Source organism: Apostichopus japonicus, chromosome 22 (assembly GCF_037975245.1).
Source record: "Apostichopus japonicus isolate 1M-3 chromosome 22, ASM3797524v1, whole genome shotgun sequence".
In the NCBI taxonomy this organism is placed as follows: domain Eukaryota; kingdom Metazoa; phylum Echinodermata; class Holothuroidea; order Aspidochirotida; family Stichopodidae; genus Apostichopus; species Apostichopus japonicus.
Genome location: NC_092582.1, coordinates 3,417,837 through 3,437,500, shown reverse-complemented (window position 1 = coordinate 3,437,500; position 19,664 = coordinate 3,417,837). Strand labels below are relative to the sequence as shown.

General features: G+C 37.3%; 1 protein-coding gene across 3 annotated transcripts in view; it reads left to right on the top strand.

Moving 5' to 3' along the window:
- The window catches only part of LOC139963449 (putative RNA polymerase II subunit B1 CTD phosphatase Rpap2), a 63,074-nt gene extending 45,987 nt beyond the window's left edge, over positions 1 to 17,087 (top strand). For all 3 annotated transcript variants that reach the window (XM_071964218.1, XM_071964216.1, XM_071964217.1), the window contains exon 10: positions 15,056 to 17,087. In XM_071964218.1, coding sequence (XP_071820319.1) covers positions 15,056 to 15,212 — 157 coding nt within the window. In that variant the 3' untranslated portion in view covers positions 15,213 to 17,087. The remainder of the gene's footprint in view (positions 1 to 15,055) is intronic.
- Positions 17,088 to 19,664: the final 2,577 nt, after the last annotated feature.

Sequence of the window (19,664 nt, the reverse complement as noted above, 5' to 3'; positions counted from 1 at the left end):
ATTCATGGATACCATGATAATACCTCAGTGCAAAGTTGTAACAGTGCAGCTAGCATTTTAATATCATTAAATTTTGAGGAAGTGGCTGCCAAGTTTGATCCCATCAAGATATCGTCCAGGTGAACAGAATCTCCAAGAAAGTTCTTTTTTGAAATGTAAATGGTTGCAACTTTAAGTGGAAGTTGGAATCAATATGGATGACCAAGAAACAATTTTGTAAATTTGTGTGGATAGAAGTGACCAAAGGGGTTGATAGCTAGGTCATTGAATGTCACACAAGTTTTGACTTCTTTTGAAGTGAAGGATTACATCTCTAGTCCATAGACTAATCTCTCACTGGTAAGACCTCATGGAAGTTATCGACCTGTGGAAACCGGTAAAGCAGCTTTGCTTTAAAATCTCAGTCTTGGTTTTTTTGAAAAGGTAATTTTATTGATTCTAAAGAGTGGGAAATGCAAGAGCTGTTAGGGGGTTACATGCTGAGGGTACAGAAGGGAACAATGCTGGCCCTATTAGAATGGATGAAATAACCATAATACTCTTCATTGCACCAACAAGTTGTTACTACAGAAGGTTGTAACAATGCAAAGATTACAGATTAGCCGGGGTTACAGAGAGGTGCTTCCATTGAGACAGAGCAATTGCCTAAGGGTGCGTTAACTGGTGGAATTAGAAGGGAAAAAGAATGAAGGGGGGACCCAAGAATTAGACAACTTCTATAAAACATATGAGTCAATCACTCAATTCCCGAAACATTCCAGGACTCTGCGTCATTCTTGAATTAACTGGGGGAAGCAGAAGAAAAAAAATGAAGGGGAACCCAAGAATTAGACAACTTCTATAAAACATATGAGTCAATCACTCAGTTCCCAAAACATTCCACGACTCGGTGTCATTATTTTTTTCCACCGTTTAAGATTCTCAGGTGCACCTCTGGCCAACCCATTATGCATCGTAGGTTAAATTTTACCCTCCTTGTTTAGGCTGTGTTGTCTTTCCAAAATGTTTTGATAAAATGGTAGTTCCATAGATTTATAAATATTAAACATGCTCATGTTGTCTTCCTTCAGTACAAAGTCTGTAGGCAGTGGCGGAGCTAGGGGTATTGGTCAGGGGGGGGGCGAGAATGGTCTGTAGGGGCGCTTTCGACACTATCTAAGCAGAGCGCCAACACAGGTTGGTGTGGAATGTACAGAAATTTTTTGAGTAAAGATACTCCATACACTGTAGATCGTCGGAAATGACCCTTTTTTGGGCCTTGCTAATTTGCAGATAATGTGACAAATGTCAATAGGTAGATGAGAGCGCAATAAAAAAGTCAATAATCGCGAATAAGTAAAAAGTGGTAAAAAGCTGAAAAGGGTGCCAGCAGTCCATTTGAGTCCATCAGGGGGGCTGATGCCCCCCTGACTGTATGGACGCTTCGCCACTGTCTGTAGGGTACCAACTTATTTCTTCTCTGTAGGCATCATACCAATCAGTCAATCTTCAAATGATCTTTGAATGATGTCTGCTTCAGGACAATTAAGACAAAGCAAATTTAACTATTATAAATAATTGACTAAAGGCAGTCCTTCAGACAACAAGGAAATGATCACATCATTTTAAAAATACTATCAAAAACACGTTTCAGTTTGACCTTCAAAAATAGTATAAAAATTGAAAAACTGTATTTCAGAGTTGAATGCTCTTGTGATGATCCTGAGTTTTTCTTGAATACTTACAGTATTTTTCAAGAGGATCGAAGTTGAATTTTTGGAAAGGAAACTTTGGGGGAAATTTTTATTGAAAAGTAAGCCTTTGGTACTTTAAAGCAGTGTTTGCAGTAGGACGGGCGATTACAGGATTCCCACAAGTTACCTAGAGAGTCCCCAAAATAAATATTTGCTCGCAGGGGAATTTTCCACAACAATTCCTGGAACTTTCAGCAACTTGGACTATTACTGTAGTTACAAAGCTTGCCAATAGCAAGCAGGATGTATAGTTTTGTTGATTTTTGTAAGAAGTAATGTGATTGATCAAATCTTTCCAAAGAGAAAACACTGGCTTTGTTAGTGCCCAGTATGTATTGTGTGTATTGGTCATAAAATACTGTGTGCTAAGTCTCAGTACGGGCATATGTACGTACATCTAACTACTTAGATCATGAAATTTCTTCTTTTTTTTTTTTAAATCCCCCACAAAATTTGAAAATCTCCCTCACCCCTCTCCCCCCAAGAATAAATTGTCTGATTTGAATAAAATATCAGATAAAGTCCACCTAAACATTGAGGACCTCATGTTCCTAGAGCTGCAGATATCATGCACACTACATTGGTCTCTACTCTCTAATCTGGATCACGTCTAGCTAAGCTTGGCGGTCCTCGTGTTCCTCTGTGGTTAGTACAGTGCCGCAGATATCATGCACACTGCATTGGTCTCTACTCTTTCAGGCAGAAGTGTTCTTTTTTGGGGGAGGGGGGGGGGATGATCATACTTTATATTTGGTGGTGTATTGTTAAAAATTAACACAAAACAAGATGGCCTTTTTACAAGATACTAAAAATTGTCACTTTTATATATCATGAGAGCAAAATCCTTGCGTTTGTCCATCCATTTCCCAAGCTTTTTATTAGACTTTTTCAATATTTTACTTAAAATAAGATGAACCTAAATTTGATCAAACTCAATCTCACAACTTACCTGATATGAACATTAACTTAAGTAAGACCTTACCTGACATGAACATTAATGTAAGTAAGTAACAAACTTACCTGACATGAACATTAACATAAGTTAACAACTTACCTGACATTAACATTAACGTAAGTTAACAACTTACCCGACATCAACATTAAAGTAAGTAATATAATTCCATTCCCATTTGAATATTTCAACACTCAGACACTTTTACAAATGTCTGAAATTTTCATTTTTTATTTCTGTTAATAAAAATTTACTACATCATTAAGTTTACTTATCAAGCTACTGCTGTTATATTGTAACAGGATTGCAGCATCAATTATCACAAACTTAGCCAAACCAGAACAAAACAGCTGTTTTGTTTTCCTTTTCTTTTTCTTTCTTTATTTGTTTTTTCTCGCTGGGACTCTCTTTAAGTCCTTCGGTATGATGTTCAAAGCTCTGTTTCTGTTCAGATAACCGAGAAACCATCTGCTTTCTCTTCCTAGGCTCGTGCAGTTCTACACTTTTTAGCGCTCACTTTTTGTATATCTCTTGAAGTTTTCCAGCTAAATTACTTGTCACTTAAAGTGACAACCATGATACAAATATTGATAGTGGCCAGGATTTGTTGGTCGTTTAATTACGACAGTTCGATCACTACATCTTGTCTCCGGCTGCTGTTGTTAAAGTAGATCATAACATCTTTAATCCAGTTTTCCCTCTCAAAACTGCCATTATAAAACCACAAGTTGACAAGCTATGCAATTTCTTTTTTCCCCTTGCCTTAAAATATTCATTTTCTTTCCTTTTCGTATTTTTTTCGTTTTTTTTTTTTATTTATTTTTTTTTACTAGTCCGTTTTTAGGGAAGTAAGGTTCATCCCTTGGGCATCCATTCACCCTGTATCATTTCTTCCTGGATGCTATAGAAGCGTCATATTTTTGGCTTGGTTTCGAAAGCCCATTCGTGCAGTTTTTTTTTGGCACCGTGTGATGGTTTGCAGGTAGAGCAACTTGTCTGTTCCCTGCACTGCGATGATTTGTTCAGATTGAGTCGAGCAGTTCACATCGGACAGCTTATTAACAGAACACAAATTCTGACTTCACACTTCATGCACCTCTGATTACTACGGTTATATGAGAACAATTCCCCGGGGATTGAAATTTCCTGACGAAATCCTTTTCGCGGACTCTTGTGGACAAGCTGTCTATCTGTATGCAGACCGAGGCTTGTAAACATTACGGATTAACTCTCCACAAATGTTATTCGGGGGGGGGGGTCCTGTCAGCTTGGCACTAGGAGGTTCACATATCACACCTCCAATCATGAATCGGTCAAGAAGGTGATCCATTTCCCTGCCAAGTCAGACCACTCCCTCTTATCTTCTACTCTTCTTATATAATCCAGGTCATCGTTTCCTGAAAGTTAAAACTGTGACCAGCAGCAGCAGCAAGTTTTGAATAAGCCAAAAATAGAAAACTATAAGTTTGAGAGCTACAGTACTCTTTGTGGCCTAAAAAGGGTTTACAGCTTTCAGTGAAAATGACACAGTTCTATGCAATTTTCATATCAATATTCATTATTTTGATTGAGTTATCTGTCGTTAAAAGTTTTGAGCTGAATAAAATTCGTCAGATTTATTAACCAGTCCGTAGATTCTACAAACTTCAATCAAAATTTGCAAGCCTCGCCCAACAGATCATGCGCCAATCAAATCTCTCTTTTTTGTTTATGACCGTGTAGGCCTAGGCTTACTTTTACTTTCGTGGCTAGCCTGTCTTAGGTCCCTGCTCTTGTATCTTTCTCTCGGTCATACCGATGTAGCTTGCAATATTGTGTCATTTCCTTCCATTGCGATGAATAAACAGGTGTTTTCAGACAATTCCTCCGTGGAATTGTAAAAAGTGGACGATACAAGTATAGGACTGCATGTTCAAATCTTGATCAGCCCGCATGCGTAGAATATTATATTTACATTAGTGTAATGAACATGCTGACATGGGCATTAGCAGTGAATTTACGGTAAATCATTCGTGCTATAAGGGCAACAGAAAATAAATAACTTTCTCTCGATTGCAACAGCTTTTCTCCATAAAACCCACCAGGTCTTATTTAGAATAAGAAACAGTGAATCTACTTCAGAAGTTTGTTTTCCGTAACACGGATTGAGACTTTAATGTACAGTACATTCCTCCAATAATCAAATGAAAATTGCTTACTGTTTTTTTTTTTTTTTTTTTTTTTATAGCCTTTGTGAGAATTAACAAATGTATAGGGAAAGTACCCGGTGAAGAATTGTCCACTTTCAATATACTTTATGTTAGTCAAAAATAGTCATCCCCATTCACTCCAATCCCCCCCTCCTCCCCAATCCTCTCCCTAAAAAGAAATTAAAAATAAGTATATGGCCTACTTTTAGAGAAAGATATTTAAACAGCTGTAATTTAAAACTTATAACATTTTTTACTGACAGAACTACATCAAGTTGTCCTGACGTGAAGCTTGTTTAATCAACTTTTTTATGTTCCTTTAAGCATATTTTTATTACACTATTCTGTTTGTTATTCCTTGTTTGCAGAGGTGTTAACAACCAAGTTGTGGCCTTGATGACATTTATGTCAAGTTTAATATGAACAATAGAATACAACACTCTTTATGTCATTGTTTCCTGCACCTCCCCCCCTCTCCATATTTTACTGGATCCCCAAACTGATTAGAGCCCCAAGTTTGTAGCACCCTCTGACACCCTCTCCCTCCTTCCTTTCCTCCCTCCCCAGACTTGCTTGTTTGGTCTCTCCTTTAAGCCCACTTGTTTTAGGCTGTCTGATCAGAAACTTCAGCTATTTCTTTTTATTTTCACAAGTTCTTTCTATTTTTAACTTTTTAATCTTTATATATTTTAATATAGTTCTAAATACTGTTATTGAAAGTGGAACTAAAAATTTAAAAAAAAAGGATGCTGTCACTATTTCTACTGTGACAACATTTTGAATGGAATTTTTTTCTGTGATGTTTTATGTCAGTATTACACCCCAAGAAATAGCTGACATCTTCTGCAAGAGCATAATTAAATTCAGTTGTAAAACAATCAAACAGAACACTATTAACGAGGTTAACAGCAAAAATCAGATTATGCGGACTCAACAGTGAAAAACAACAGAATTTTGTTTTGCTTTGTAAAAGAATATTTTTGTTTCTTTTTTTCTTTGATGAAATGAAAAGACATGTTTTATATTCATCAACTGGGTTTTGTCTTTGATATCAGTGATCAAGTATTGTTTCTAAATTAGGGATTTTGGACTCTGGAAGCAGGAATTTCAAGACAAAATGGGGATGAATAAGGAGGGCAATGCTTGTGAAATTAATAAACATGTGTGAGATACGAGAAGTTGTCATGGATTTATTGAAAATATGCCAATCATTTTAGGATCTGTCACGGATTGATTATACATAACTAACTGAGATCTACAGGAATTTATGTCAAGAATGTAAGCAAAATTATTTAAATATTTAGTGTACAGATGTTGTGTACAATTGACATGGCATTATAGAGCTGCCTTTTAAAAGAAAAATTTTTTTTTTTAAATATTAAAAAAATTTGTTGATAAATTTGCTACATTTCCAGGGGTTTCAGATTCAACCATTTTAGGGGAAGACAAGGTAAGTGAAAATGTAATCACCAAACATGGCTTGCTCATGATATAAATGAAATAAATGAAGCAATATGTTAAATTTTGTGGGACACCAAATTTACGATATTAGGTTACCAATGTTTCTTAACGTTGAGACAGAGTGTTAGGCTGGATATCAGGACTTTGTGAAGCTATAGGTAATTAACTATGAATTTATGTGCAAAAGCATTCATCCACAGTTGGCATAAAAGGGATTGCAAAAGTTTTTTTTCAATTTCTTTGGGATGTATAAGTAGTGTAAACCTGAGTAAGAATTTAACCCTGGACTTTAAAACAAAACCTTAAATAACTGGATAATTAGTAGCAGTCAAATGGTTGTGATCAGATAAATCTCTACGGCTACAATGGATGGTTATCAAATTATGTGCCAATTATTACATGACTGGGTTGGAGAACAAAGCTATTCACCAACTCGGCACGGTTAGAGCGCCCTCGCCACAGTCCATAGGTTGACAGCTCAAATCCTGGCCAGGAACTCATAATTCTCTTGAAATATTGAGAATCGTTCCTTTGCAATATTCATTGCCAGTCTTCTACAGGTTTGGTTTTTCTAGTTGGGAATGTGAAATTGGGATTTACCCTCTTTCGATCGTTTCAAAACAAGAGACACCTCTTGTTGGCTTCACTGCAGAGTTGATGAATGGAGTGCCTTCACCTCCCTCAATGTTTGAGAAAGTCGTTGGTTGCAGAGGAACTTTCTGTCCGTTGTATGGGGGATGTCGCAATTAAGTGGCGGTCCAATGAGGAGGAAATGGTGGGGCAATTGCATGCCTTCCTCAAAATGCTCTGAACGTGTATCGAATAGAGAAGGCTCGATATATTAAAGCCGGTGTTCCTCCTTAAGCAGTAAATGGATAGGTTTTCAAATTAGTTTCTGTTGGTTTCCTAAACCTTGAGAATTCACTAAACTTCAACTAATAATTCAGCTTTAAGCCTCACAGCAACTGTCATGTAAGATAAGCAAACCATAACAGTTACATACCAACTGAAACACTTACAACCAGGTGTTGATATAGTGTCATAGTTTAATCGCAGCTTGAAAGGCAGTACATTATTGTATGGCACTTGTACAACTCTGTACATATCCCCCGCCCCTCCCTCCCCCCCCCCCCCCACATTCTAGGAAACATCTATTATCAAACCAAACAGTTACATAGCAACTGAAATACTTACAACCAGGTGTTGATATAGTGTCATAGTTTTATCTCAGCTTGACATTGTATGGCACTTGTACAGCTCTGTACATATCCCCCCCCCCACATCCCCTAGGAAACATCTATTTACATTTAGAAGGAGGAAAACTACTACCAAGGATAATTTATGGCAGTGTTTGGATTTCAACAGTTGTTTCTTGGTAGACTGTATTTTCAAATTTTTATGTATTTTATCGTTTAAGTAGAGTTTTGTGTCATTAGTATTATTTAAAAAGCTGACATGAATTCTCTCACCCGACAAAGACATTCATTTGAATTATTTCAATATACCTCAAAAGATTGAAAACCATATAGACACAATAATTGCAAAAGAACTTCATTCAACTGAAAAGTAGATCCACTTCGAGTAAGTTCAAGAACCGATTTGTTTTTTATACGGAGGTCAAAGGTCATTTGAGGTCAAGAGAGTTGAAAATCTGAAAACCTTGTAAACAGAATAAACCCAAAAGCTAGGCATAATTAATTACTTAATTGGTCCACATGAATGCAAGCATGGTGCTGTCAACATACTTAAATTTTGTGTAGCTTTCTGTTAAAACTGTTATCATATAGAGTATGGAAGAAATCACCAAAAGCCTGGTGGCTTTATAGATATTTTCTTGGTTTTTGAAATCAAATGTGGCCTAGGTCCTCATGCATCATGTTTGGATCATTCAGTTTCATAACTTGAGGGCTCCTCTTGAAAGCAGTGCTTCTGCACTGAGCAGGACTACCCTCGTTAAAGATGACAATAAAAATTAAAAATTAAAAAAATAAATAACATGTGGGTTTTTTTTAATTGTCTTGGTTTTACGGTTCTTAAAGAATGGAAACATAGACCTTGTGGTCCTTTCAACATGTTTGGATGATTTACCTCTTTTTACCGAAAATAAATGCTCTGATCAGCTCGATCTGGTTTGTTCTAATTCAAGGCAACCATCGAAAAGGTGAACAAGAAACAAACATCAGGTGTAAAGTACACTGTGATATTGCTGGATGTCAGATGACCTATAAGACGTAAGGCTTGGTTCGTAAAATATTGAGGTGATGCTTCGTTAAGCATACATAGGACTCATAACATACCAACAAATAATTATTGAGGGGTGACGGGTAGACTGAATGATTATTCAGGTCTACATTCTGATATGCATTCCATTCCTGTCAAGACCAGGTTGTACTATTTCGATTTTAAACCCATCAAACATTTTGAACTCAAGTTGTTAAATTAGCGGTGAATTTGATGATAAAAATCCATATTATACTGTTATTAACATTTTGAGAAGAGAGTGTCCAAATTTACGAAAGACAAGTTGACTGGGGGGAAAAAAACGAAAATGTAAATTGTTAAAGTGTTTGATTTTAGTCCAGAAGTCCTCTCAACCAAAGGATCTTCTTTCCTTTCTCACAACAACAACACAAGGATAGAAAAACAGTAAATTTAAAGCAACATGATGCATTTCATTATTTCTATAATTACAAGCTTGTATTTCTGATATTTAAAAACTTAAAACAGTAAAAAAGCACAGACATTGTTCTCTATATAAACACTACAGACATATTTCATTTCATCCATTGAAACCTTTTTATTTAAGGACAATGACAAAGTCTGCCTCGATTGTTAAATGCAAAGTAGGCAAGACATGAGTAAAATCTTCACAACGATATTTGAATCACCTCCCTATGGAACAATATGTCAGTCAAATGTACAACACAATATGGGTCATGCATGGTCACATGCATGCATGGTCACATTGAAATTTACAAAATTGCCAGAAAGTGAACCAGTTTAGGGGACAGTGGGGGGGAGGGGGGGATAGTGTAAACTGATGTGCTTGGATCAATTGTTTCTGATACACGTGGATGTTGTTCACCTGTTTCACTTGAGGAGAGACTCTGGGTCATGGTCGAATATTAAATCTTAGAGATTGTAAAAATCTTAGGGAGACGTCAGGGGGACGGGAGATGCTGTTTCTCAATCATTTATTTCTGATACACGTGGATGTTGTTCACCTGTTTCATTCCAGGAGAGACTGATCGGAAAGGAAATCCCATAAAGGACAGAAATTTAAAGGAGAGAATGGGGGTGGGGGTGAAGGGGGAGGGATCGGGGGCATGATATGGATTAACCTTTTATTTCTGAGTTATGTCGATGATGTCTTTGCCTAAATCTCTAGAGTCCTATAGCCTTGGTATGTCACGACATACTCTTCCCCCATCATTCTGCCATTTGCCAATGATGCAACTCTTGAAATAGAGAAAATGGTTGAAAACATTTCAAATCTGACTCTTGCTATGTACTGTGTATCATAACACTTGGTACTACCTGTAGAGCAGACATGTATAAACAAGTCATTATAATTTGTCATTATTAATCTCCCTACACATATAATTACAACGTAATATACCAGTCATACGTAGTTATGTCTTTCATAACTTATTATCTCTCGCTCTTTTCTCTCTATTTTTATTTTTCTTCATCTATTCTTCTTCTTCACTGTGATCTTTGAGTGAATCTAGAACTTTGTCGAGTTGTTGGGAAGTTTGATGAATTGCTTGCTTATTTGGTTCATCAACCTTGGTGGGATTGTTAATAAAACTCTTCCAAGATGAGCTAAGAGTTAAGCCTCCTACTTTACATGTGCATAAGCGTATCATATTTATTCCTACCCAATGTCCCAGTCGTGTTCTGCCTGAGGTCCCCATGCTTTTCCCAGTTTCTGGCTGATGACTTTTTAGCTTCATTCTCAGGCATTAAAATGCATGGGCAGTGGTGCGTCCGTGCCCTCATCAAAGCGGCCCCCGAGAATCCCTTGTTTTCCCTGTAAAGTCGCGAGCCTAGAATCCGTCAGCTGTGAAAATTAACCGACAATCTAGCTCTGAGATCTCTTAGTATTACACGTATTTAACTAGGGATATATATACCAGTGTCGTTGGCTGGCAATTACAGCAGGCGCACAAATCTCCGTGCGATTTCATTCCTTAACCACAAGAGACCGCTTGTCACAAGGCATCTTTTCAACTTGAGCAATCACGGTATTGCCTTTCTCTCATGATATCTCCCTTGAGCCTTGTACCAGAGAATCTCTGAATTTTTTTCCCCATTTCCAACCCTCGAGTTTGAGGAAAGTGAACCCACAATATCCCCACTGTGCACACAGCTCAATTACTGCCTTGAGTCTGTTTTTGTATTTTTTGTAATTTTTTCCCCTTTTTTTTTTACTACCAGCATCTCATTTAGAAGAAGTATGTTATTTGTTTCTGTGCCCCCTTTGCATGTTGGCTATTTTTTAATATGAATAAACATACTGATATACTGTATATATATATATATAGATATACTGTTCATACATACATACAAATACATATATATATATTATATATATATATATGTTTACAGTGTCGGCGCAAGCAGGACCCTCCGTGCCATAGTTTTTTTGTTATTTGTTTTTTTTGTGTTTTTTTTCTGTCGTTATTAACGTCTTGCGCCTCGTCATGTAAATCTGTCCCGCAGGAATCGCCATGCTAATATTTGATCAATCGGAGCATGAACCGTGACGCTTCTTCTCCTAGTGTCACCGACGGGGAAGACTGATTGGGGAAAATGGAGAGGAGCGGCAATATCAATCTCAGCACGTCATGTGTGAAATAACCTACACGACTTTAGTCATGTATGGCCAAGCCATCGCAAGAAAAACATGTGTTAAAGTTACACACACTGCCTCTCTCTGTTCCTCCTATTGTCGGGACAAGACACGGTAATGAGATGCAGCGTTTTTGTTGACAGAACCAGTCTTTTGTAAAACAGTTTTATCACCTCAAAAAGGTTAAAACAAAGGTAAACAGTGATCGAGAATTATTAGTTAATTATGATCACCTGTTTGTCTAAGAGAGGCAGAGGTCTCCGCCGTGACATGCCGTATTATCATTTCGAGACGATCGTTGCATGAAACTGCCAGAAAATGAAAGAGAATATGTTAAGAGGATAAATTCATTAAGAGGTTTAAACAAATATATCACCAGCTCAAGAAAAGTACAGGTTCTTAAGTCTGTAACCTTTCTCGAAAAGTACATCTCGATGTGTTCAGTCATGTCTGAAATTCTTTTTGAGGTTTTTCATGAACATCTTTTCTTTTCATTTTTCCTTTTTTTCTTTGAGCAGTTGAGTGCTTCTGAGGAGGCTAAAGTAACTTTTTTGCTCTATTAAGACAATTGGCAATATTGTTATATTCGTTGCACTTGACTGTCTGATTTTCATCTTCTCTCTTTTATCTTCTTCCTGGTTTTTCTTTTTCGTTTCTTTTTTTCAAGTTGAATGAAAACTAAAATTGTATAAATCTAGAGCTGTAATCTTAGAAATTATGTAAAATCATACACTTGTATTTGGTGCTGAGTAATTGAAGTTGATGTGAAATCTAAGTTATTACAAATAGTAAAAAAGCCTTAAAGTAATGCAATAATTTGGGGATGACTCTTTTATTTTCAAAAAGATTCAGAGAAAATGAAACCCTTCATTTTTTTTAAAATCTTTCCTTTCCATTCTGCCAAGTTCTATGTATGCAAGGATCATAGGAGTAAATTTTAATGAATGCACTTATAGTAATTCATGATATTGACTACTAATATTAATACTGTTATATGGATTTTACACTGCCAAACTGAGATATATTTACCCTGCTAAGTAGCTCCTTCTGTTTGTGTGTGGCATTTCTCACAATGCAACTACGACTTGTATTGTATTGTGTTTACATACATATTTTGATTTGAATATTTTTCACTTATGTTTGAAATTCTTTTTGAAGTTTTCATGAAGTTTCTATGAGAAGTGAGAGCTTTTGAGGCAAAGTTAACTTTCAGTATTTTAAAATGACTGTTAATAATACTATTATTTTGCTGAAACTTGACTTTATAGACAATAAAGGTGGCAATCATTTAGCCCCAAGAATACAATACACTGAGAGCAGATGTACCTTCAATCAATCAATCAATCGATCAATCAATCAGAAAACATTTGTATAGCGCCAATATCAACAACAGTTGTTCAAAGGCGCTAAAATACAGTTACATGAAAATTAATTACACTTGTTCAAATAGATCAAACTTGAGCAGTTTCTTGAATACATGTATATATACAGTTTGAGCATTCTCGATGTGGTTTCGAAATGCTTTCGATTGTTTAGGAGCAAAACATGAGAATGATGGATCGGCAAATGACACAGTGTAAGTTTTGGGTATGTTCAATAAAATGAGGTGAACATGTAGTTGATCTGAGCTGTATGCCTGATGGTTGAAGCTGAAGTAAGTCCGAGATGTAAGGTGGAGATTGTTTATTGTAAGCTTTATACACAAGAAGAAGTACTCTGAACTTGATATGCTGTTGTACGGGGAGCCAGTGTCTGTGTGATGGTTGAACATGATACGCAGTTGGGGTTTTTTTCTGATTTTTTTCTTGATTAATGAACATCCTTATAAGCAAACTTGCTGTCCCGGATGTGCAACTTTTCCTTGGTCATTGGTAACTTGTCACGCCTACACACCAAAGTGTGCACAATTCAAACAATCTCTCCTGGGGCACCACAGTGCACCACAGCCACGTGTCCCTTGGGGGACTTTCCATAGGGTGCAGCCACAAAACGGCGCACGCAATTATATTTACAAGTCACCTGGCAAGTCCCCATTTATACACCTTGGTGAAGAGAGGCAATGGAGGGCTCGAACCTATAATCCTTAGATCACAAGTCCACTGCCTAACCACTTGACCACAACACCCCCTCGCTGTTGTATGGGGAGCCAGTGAAGAGCAGTGAGTTCTGGTGTGATAGAGTCATACTTCTTACAATTGACAATGATGCGAGCAGAGGTACATTGGACATTTTAAAGTATGTAGACGAGTGATTTATCGATACCAATCAAGCGGCTGTTGCAATAGTCCAACCTGGATGTAACTAGAGTGTGCACGGCTAGCTTGGCTGCCTCAGTAGTGAGCATTTGCTTGAATCAATATGTGTTGAATGTAATATTAGACTTTACTTTGATGATTTGCTTGTATTTCACGAACAATCTTTTGAGAGATATAGTTATTAGTCTCTCTGTCCTGTTTGACCAAATATTGCTCAGCTCTCTCACTTGGTTGAGTCCAGTCTTATAGTTTAGTTAATTTAGTTTGGTTTAGAGACCCAAGGATCAGGAAGCCTTACAGTAGCTTTTTTGAGACCTTATCCCTGTTAGCTGCTATTATTATGATTATTTCTGACTTCCATAGCAAGTGTGGCCATGTGTTCATTTTCTGTCGGTACCTCCAGCAGTTTTATCATCCTTTTGAGACAAAGTTTATGCTCAGGTTTCTTTTCCTGTTTGACTAAATTGTTGCATTTTTTCCTTGGCTTGATTGGTTCTAAACTTAGCCACTAAAAGATACACTAGAGAACTTTATGGTTTGCAAACCATGGGGATTCAGGGACTAATTTATCCAGTCTCGCATTACGAAATGCCTACAATACGGGCAGGTTGCTATACAAATGCAAAGATGTACAGTGCAGATTTGTACACAAGCTCTATAGCTGTATATAGCTGTACATAGCTGTGCATAGCTGTACATAGCTGCACATAGCTGCACATAGCTGTATTGCAAGAGACAAAAGTTTACAACGATCAGCACTGCTACGCAAAATTTGAACAGTTAAATGATTCCCCCGCCCCGGGCATAGCACAACAGTTGGTCTTGTCATTTTACCAGACAGAAAGTTTATCTACAATTTTCAGAGCTTGCCAAGATCCATAGTCCATGGTAGCTTTTAAGCATTCTTAACATCCTTTCTTGGGGGGGGGAGGGGGTGGGTGGGGCGTGTGGTGGGTCCTGACTAATCCCTCATTTGAAGTTCCTAGATGATTACTCTTTCTGTTTATGTCTCTCTTTGTGCCAACTTTTTCTGAAGTTTATTTCATTCCTGTTTTAACATATCCTTTGATAATTTTCTTGAGAATTAAGGCAGAAGAATTGTTTATCTCAAACTTGTATTACTAAACCTCACTGGTTTAGAAATTTAATTACTTGAACCATTGAGATGACCATCATAATCCGACTTAAAAACAATCAAAAGTCTCAAAGAATGTGATTCATTTTTAATATAAGGAGAATTCAATTGTCTCACAACTTCTCTTGGAGTTGAAGAGGAACTTAAGCTTTTCCCCCTTATTCGTTGGGAGTCAAATTGTCTTCGGAGTAACCATTCTCTGTTATCTTCATCAACCATACATTCTTCCCATCTCTTACCTCCCTACCCCCCCCCACATCCCCATCCATATCCCCTTTTCTCATCCCACCTCATTATAAAGTTGTAATTTGACTAATGTTAGATAGATTTAGAATTGCTCCAGGGAAATTCTGTTAGAAGCAACTCAGATCATTTTCAAACTCAAGACATAAAATATGACTATCAACAAAATACCGGCGAATCTTTTACTTACATTTTTTTTTTGTCTTTTTTCGATTTGATTATTTTTGTACAGTCTGGCTTTAAGAGAGGCTGCCATACACAACAAGCTGACAAACCCACGATCACAACAGTTCTTACAAGTCGTCTGGAAACAGTACAGCATTTCCGGTGATGAGGTCGGACGTCTCGTATCACAATTTATCCACGGCGATGACAGTTCGACATCATAACAACATTAGAAGGATGATTGTCTGCTGAGGGTAGTAACCGAGAAAAGTCAACCAAAAATAATTTCTTTTGTGATGCAAACTGACTTTCTCTGATACAGGTACATCAAAACGGTTACAGGGTAGGTCTTTATGGAAAAGTGGGCGGCTTTTAGAGGAATGCTTATTGAATTAGGTGACAGAAATAGTTGCACGAGATTGGGGAATGGAGACAGGTTGGTGGGGTGAGGGAAAACATCTTTAGGAAAAACTTGGGGGCAAAATGGAGACTGCAGATATCACTGGAAACCAAGCCAATATACCACAGTCATAAATACAGGGGCAGAAGTGGTGCCCTCCTTCTTTCTTGCCGCGCCCCAGCCCACCCCACCCCTCACTTCCCCTCCGTCAACACCAGGTACTCTTGATGCCTAGTAATGTTGTCGTTAAAAACTAAAGACCTCCTTTTTTTTATTAAATCATTTTACAAGGTATCAATCATTGAAATGTTATAGTTACTCAACTGCTTAGAATTATTGCGAAGGACAATTATTCGATATGCCGTCTCTGTTCACATGTAGGATATTGCAAGACACCTCTCAGAAAGTTAATCTGAATGACAAGTTGTAAATAACAGCTGTGTGGACAGAGAGCTGTAAATGAAAAAAAAAACCTTCTTTATGATAGCTTGACTTGTTATTTGAAAGAGTGATAACAGTCATTAGGAAAACATGAAAAGTCCAGAAGACCTGATATAACCTTCCAAGGAATGTAAATTTCAAGTAGATATTTAAACCCTCCCTGCATTTTGATGGATTCTTAACTTGAGAAGAGATATACTTGTGTTACAGTCATAGGCGTAGGAGCCCAATTTGATTTGTGGGGGCTGTAACTACTTGCCCGAATAAAATTTTAAAAAATTCAACAATTAATGTACGTATCGGTTACTATATCGCATGCCAATTACAAACAATCATTTGCCGTGTTATAACCCTTCCATATTTGTTAGCATTTTTGGGGAAGTCGTTACAATAATACTGATAATAATAATAATATAAGTTTAACCATTGAAAAACAGATTGCAATTATTTTTCTTTCAGTAGGTGCCCGAAAAATTCTCAGCATATTGCCCAAATTTTCACAAAAATATTTGGTTGGGGGGGCTGCAGCCCCCCCCCCCCCGCCTCCTACGCCTATGGTTACAGTGCACAGTTGATACTAAGGAGTAGTGATGTATGCATTAAAGTAGAGTAGGAAAATCTGTAAACTCAGTCTGCCCTAAACTTTGAAATTTACTGACATAATTAGGTCATGAAAATCATTGAATGTCAACGTATGCATAAATTAGGGTAGGTAGAGGAAGGGTGAGTGTGTATAAATCCAAAGGTAAAAGTATGAGGTATGTGTAAAGTGGGGGTGGGGTGGGTGGATATGGGGGTGAAGCAGCCCATGCAAGATATTATGCTCTTAATGGTACACACTAGACATGTACAAATGACACATACTTTGAAATCCAAAATAATACCAATTGACTTTTCTGACATTTTGTCAAATTTTGCGTTCCTAGGACTTCAACATTTTCGATGGATGTTAAGCATACTACATTCAAATGAAAGGGTTGATAGGATTATTCGCCACCTTTCTTTTAACCTTCAGAATTATCGTAGACAAAGGTAATACTGTCTACAATCTCAGTCTAAATTTTTAAAATTTACTGACTTAAGTTCATGAACAAAATTGAATGCCAATTTATGCATGTGGAAAATGACTGTGTTTGCACTGGTCTAGATTTTCAATTTTATTGGCTTTAAAGTCATATTCTCCATCTCTGGGCATTTCATTCCATATGACAGATGTATAAGATTATTGAAGATCACCAAACCAGAAAGTTTCACCTCATGACCAGCTTTGTCTCTCTCTTTTCTTTTCTTTTCTTTTATTTGGGGGGGGGGGGGGGGTTGGGGGGTGGGGGTCTTCGCAGTCAAAGTTAGGAAACAGATGCTTGAATCTTTCTGTCACAGATGTTAGTCCATGCATATACCACTCAGCCATCCCTCTTCTCTTGGTTGGAAATGTTCATTTATAGGCTTTTATAACTATCAATGTGAGCAGGCGTCTTTACTACTGTTTCACAGATTACACCCCTGGTGCTTAGAATCACAACATGTGTACATTGTTAAGTGTTGAATCCTTCATCCAGTGTTAAATCCTCAATCGAGTGTTAAATTCTACATCAAGTTTTAAATCCTACATCGAGTGTTAAATTCTACATCGAGTGTTAAATCCTTCATCCAGTGTTAAATTCTACATCCAGTGTTAAATTCTACATCCAGTGTTAAATCCTTCATCGAGTGTTAAATTCTACATCCAGTGTTGAATCCTACATCCAGTGTTAAATTCTACATCCAGTGTTAAATTCTACATCCAGTGTTGAATCCTACATCCAGTGTTAAATTCTACATCCAGTGTTAAATTCTACATCCAGTGTTGAATCCTACATCAAGTGTTAAATTCTACATCAAGTGTTATATTGTACATCAAGTGTAAGATTCTATACCCAGTGTTAAATCCTACATCAAGTGTTAAATCCTACATCCAGTGTTACATTCTACATCGAGTGTTAAATTCTACATCAAGTGTTAAATCCTACATCCAGTGTTAAATTCTACATCAAGTGTTACATGCTACATCCAGTGTTAAATTCAACATCCAGTGTTAAATTCTACATCAAGTGTTAAATCCTTCATCCAGTGTTAAATCCTAAATCGAGTATTAAATTCTACATCAAGTGTTAAATCCTACATCAAGTGTTAAATTCTACATCCAGTGTTAAATTCTACATCCAGTGTTGAATTCTACATCAAGTGTTAAATTCTACATCAAGTGTTATATTGTACATCAAGTGTTCAATTCTACACCCAGTGTTAAATCCTATATCAAGTGTTAAATCCTTCATCCAGTGTTAAATTCTACATCGAGTGTTAAATCCTACATCAAGTGTTAAATCCTACATCCAGTGTTACATTCTACATCCAGTGTTAAATTCTACATCAAGTGTTAAATTCTACATCAAGTGTTATATTGTACATCAAGTGTAAGATTCTATACCCAGTGTTAAATCCTACATCCAGTGTTACATGCTACATCCAGTGTTAAATACTACATCCAGTGTTAAATTCTACATCAAGTGTTAAATTCTAAATGGAATGTTAGATTCTGCAGATCTTGTCAAGTTCAAGGAAAGTCAGTCTGATATATGAAGACTTAAACCATTCGGGATGGTTCTTCTTTCTTCATCGGGCAACAGATTTGGTCTCATTTAGCGTTTAATTTTAGCAGTTCACATAGCATGACCATATCACTTGAAAGTGTCTTCATGCAAATGTCTGAAAATTTCTCAAAATCATCTGTGCATGACCTATAAGCTGTAAAGCAGGTTGAAACGGAAGTAGACAAATTTAGGACAAGGGTGGGAAATGAGAAATCTCAGTCATAGATGGGTCTGGTTATAAAAACCAAGCTTGAGAGGATTTATAATAACAAATACATCTGTTTCAAAAACCATCGAACTGCAACCAGAGAGAGAGACAGAGAAAGGGAGGGTGGGGGGGTGCTCATATTGTGGTATCCTACATTTTTAAAGAAGGTTATGAGCTAGAAATTCAAAAAGCTGCATGTCGTGTTGCAGTTGCCACCGTCTTAGACCATGTAGAAAAGTTAATTTAACAAGAAAAGATAAGGCAAATACAAGCATAGTCGCTTACTTAAGTTACAGCAAAAAAAAAGAGCAAAACAATGAGTAACTGGGGAAGGTGGGGGGTGGGGGGACTAATTGGGTTATGTGTGAACATATCATCTTTGGACACAGTGACCCAACTCAAGACAAACCACAGCGTTGACTAACACATGTAACATTCCTGTGACAGTCTAGATTTTGCAAGGTTTCTGTTAATACGGTAATAACACTGGCGTGCTTAGGACTTGGAGGATGGAAGAAGTTGGGGGGATCTAAATTCCCTTACTGCTTTAGGTAGGGGCTGAACCTATATGGAAGGGTCCACGGTGAATGAATGATTTGTGAAAGGGGAGGGTGTGGCCCTGGGGTCATTGAAGCAGAATCCCATGTAGGGGATTCTGTGGTCTCTCTCGCAGAAGTAAAATCAAATCAAGAAGTCAAAGGGAGCATTCTGAGGCATAGTTAGACTGGTTCACGCTTTTGTCTCCTCCTATCTGGATTACTGCAACAGGTTGTATGTGAATTTGCCAGTTTCTCATATAGCTCCCCTTCAGAGAATTCAGAACGCTGCTGCTAGTCTCACTCACTAAAAAGTTTGATCACATCACTCCTGTACTCCGTTCATTGCATTGGCTTCCCATCTCTCAGCGTATCCAGTTTAAGATCCTGCTTGACACCTACAAAGCGATCAACGGGCTTGCCCCTCAATGTATCACTGACCTAATTCCTTTGCGTCGGTC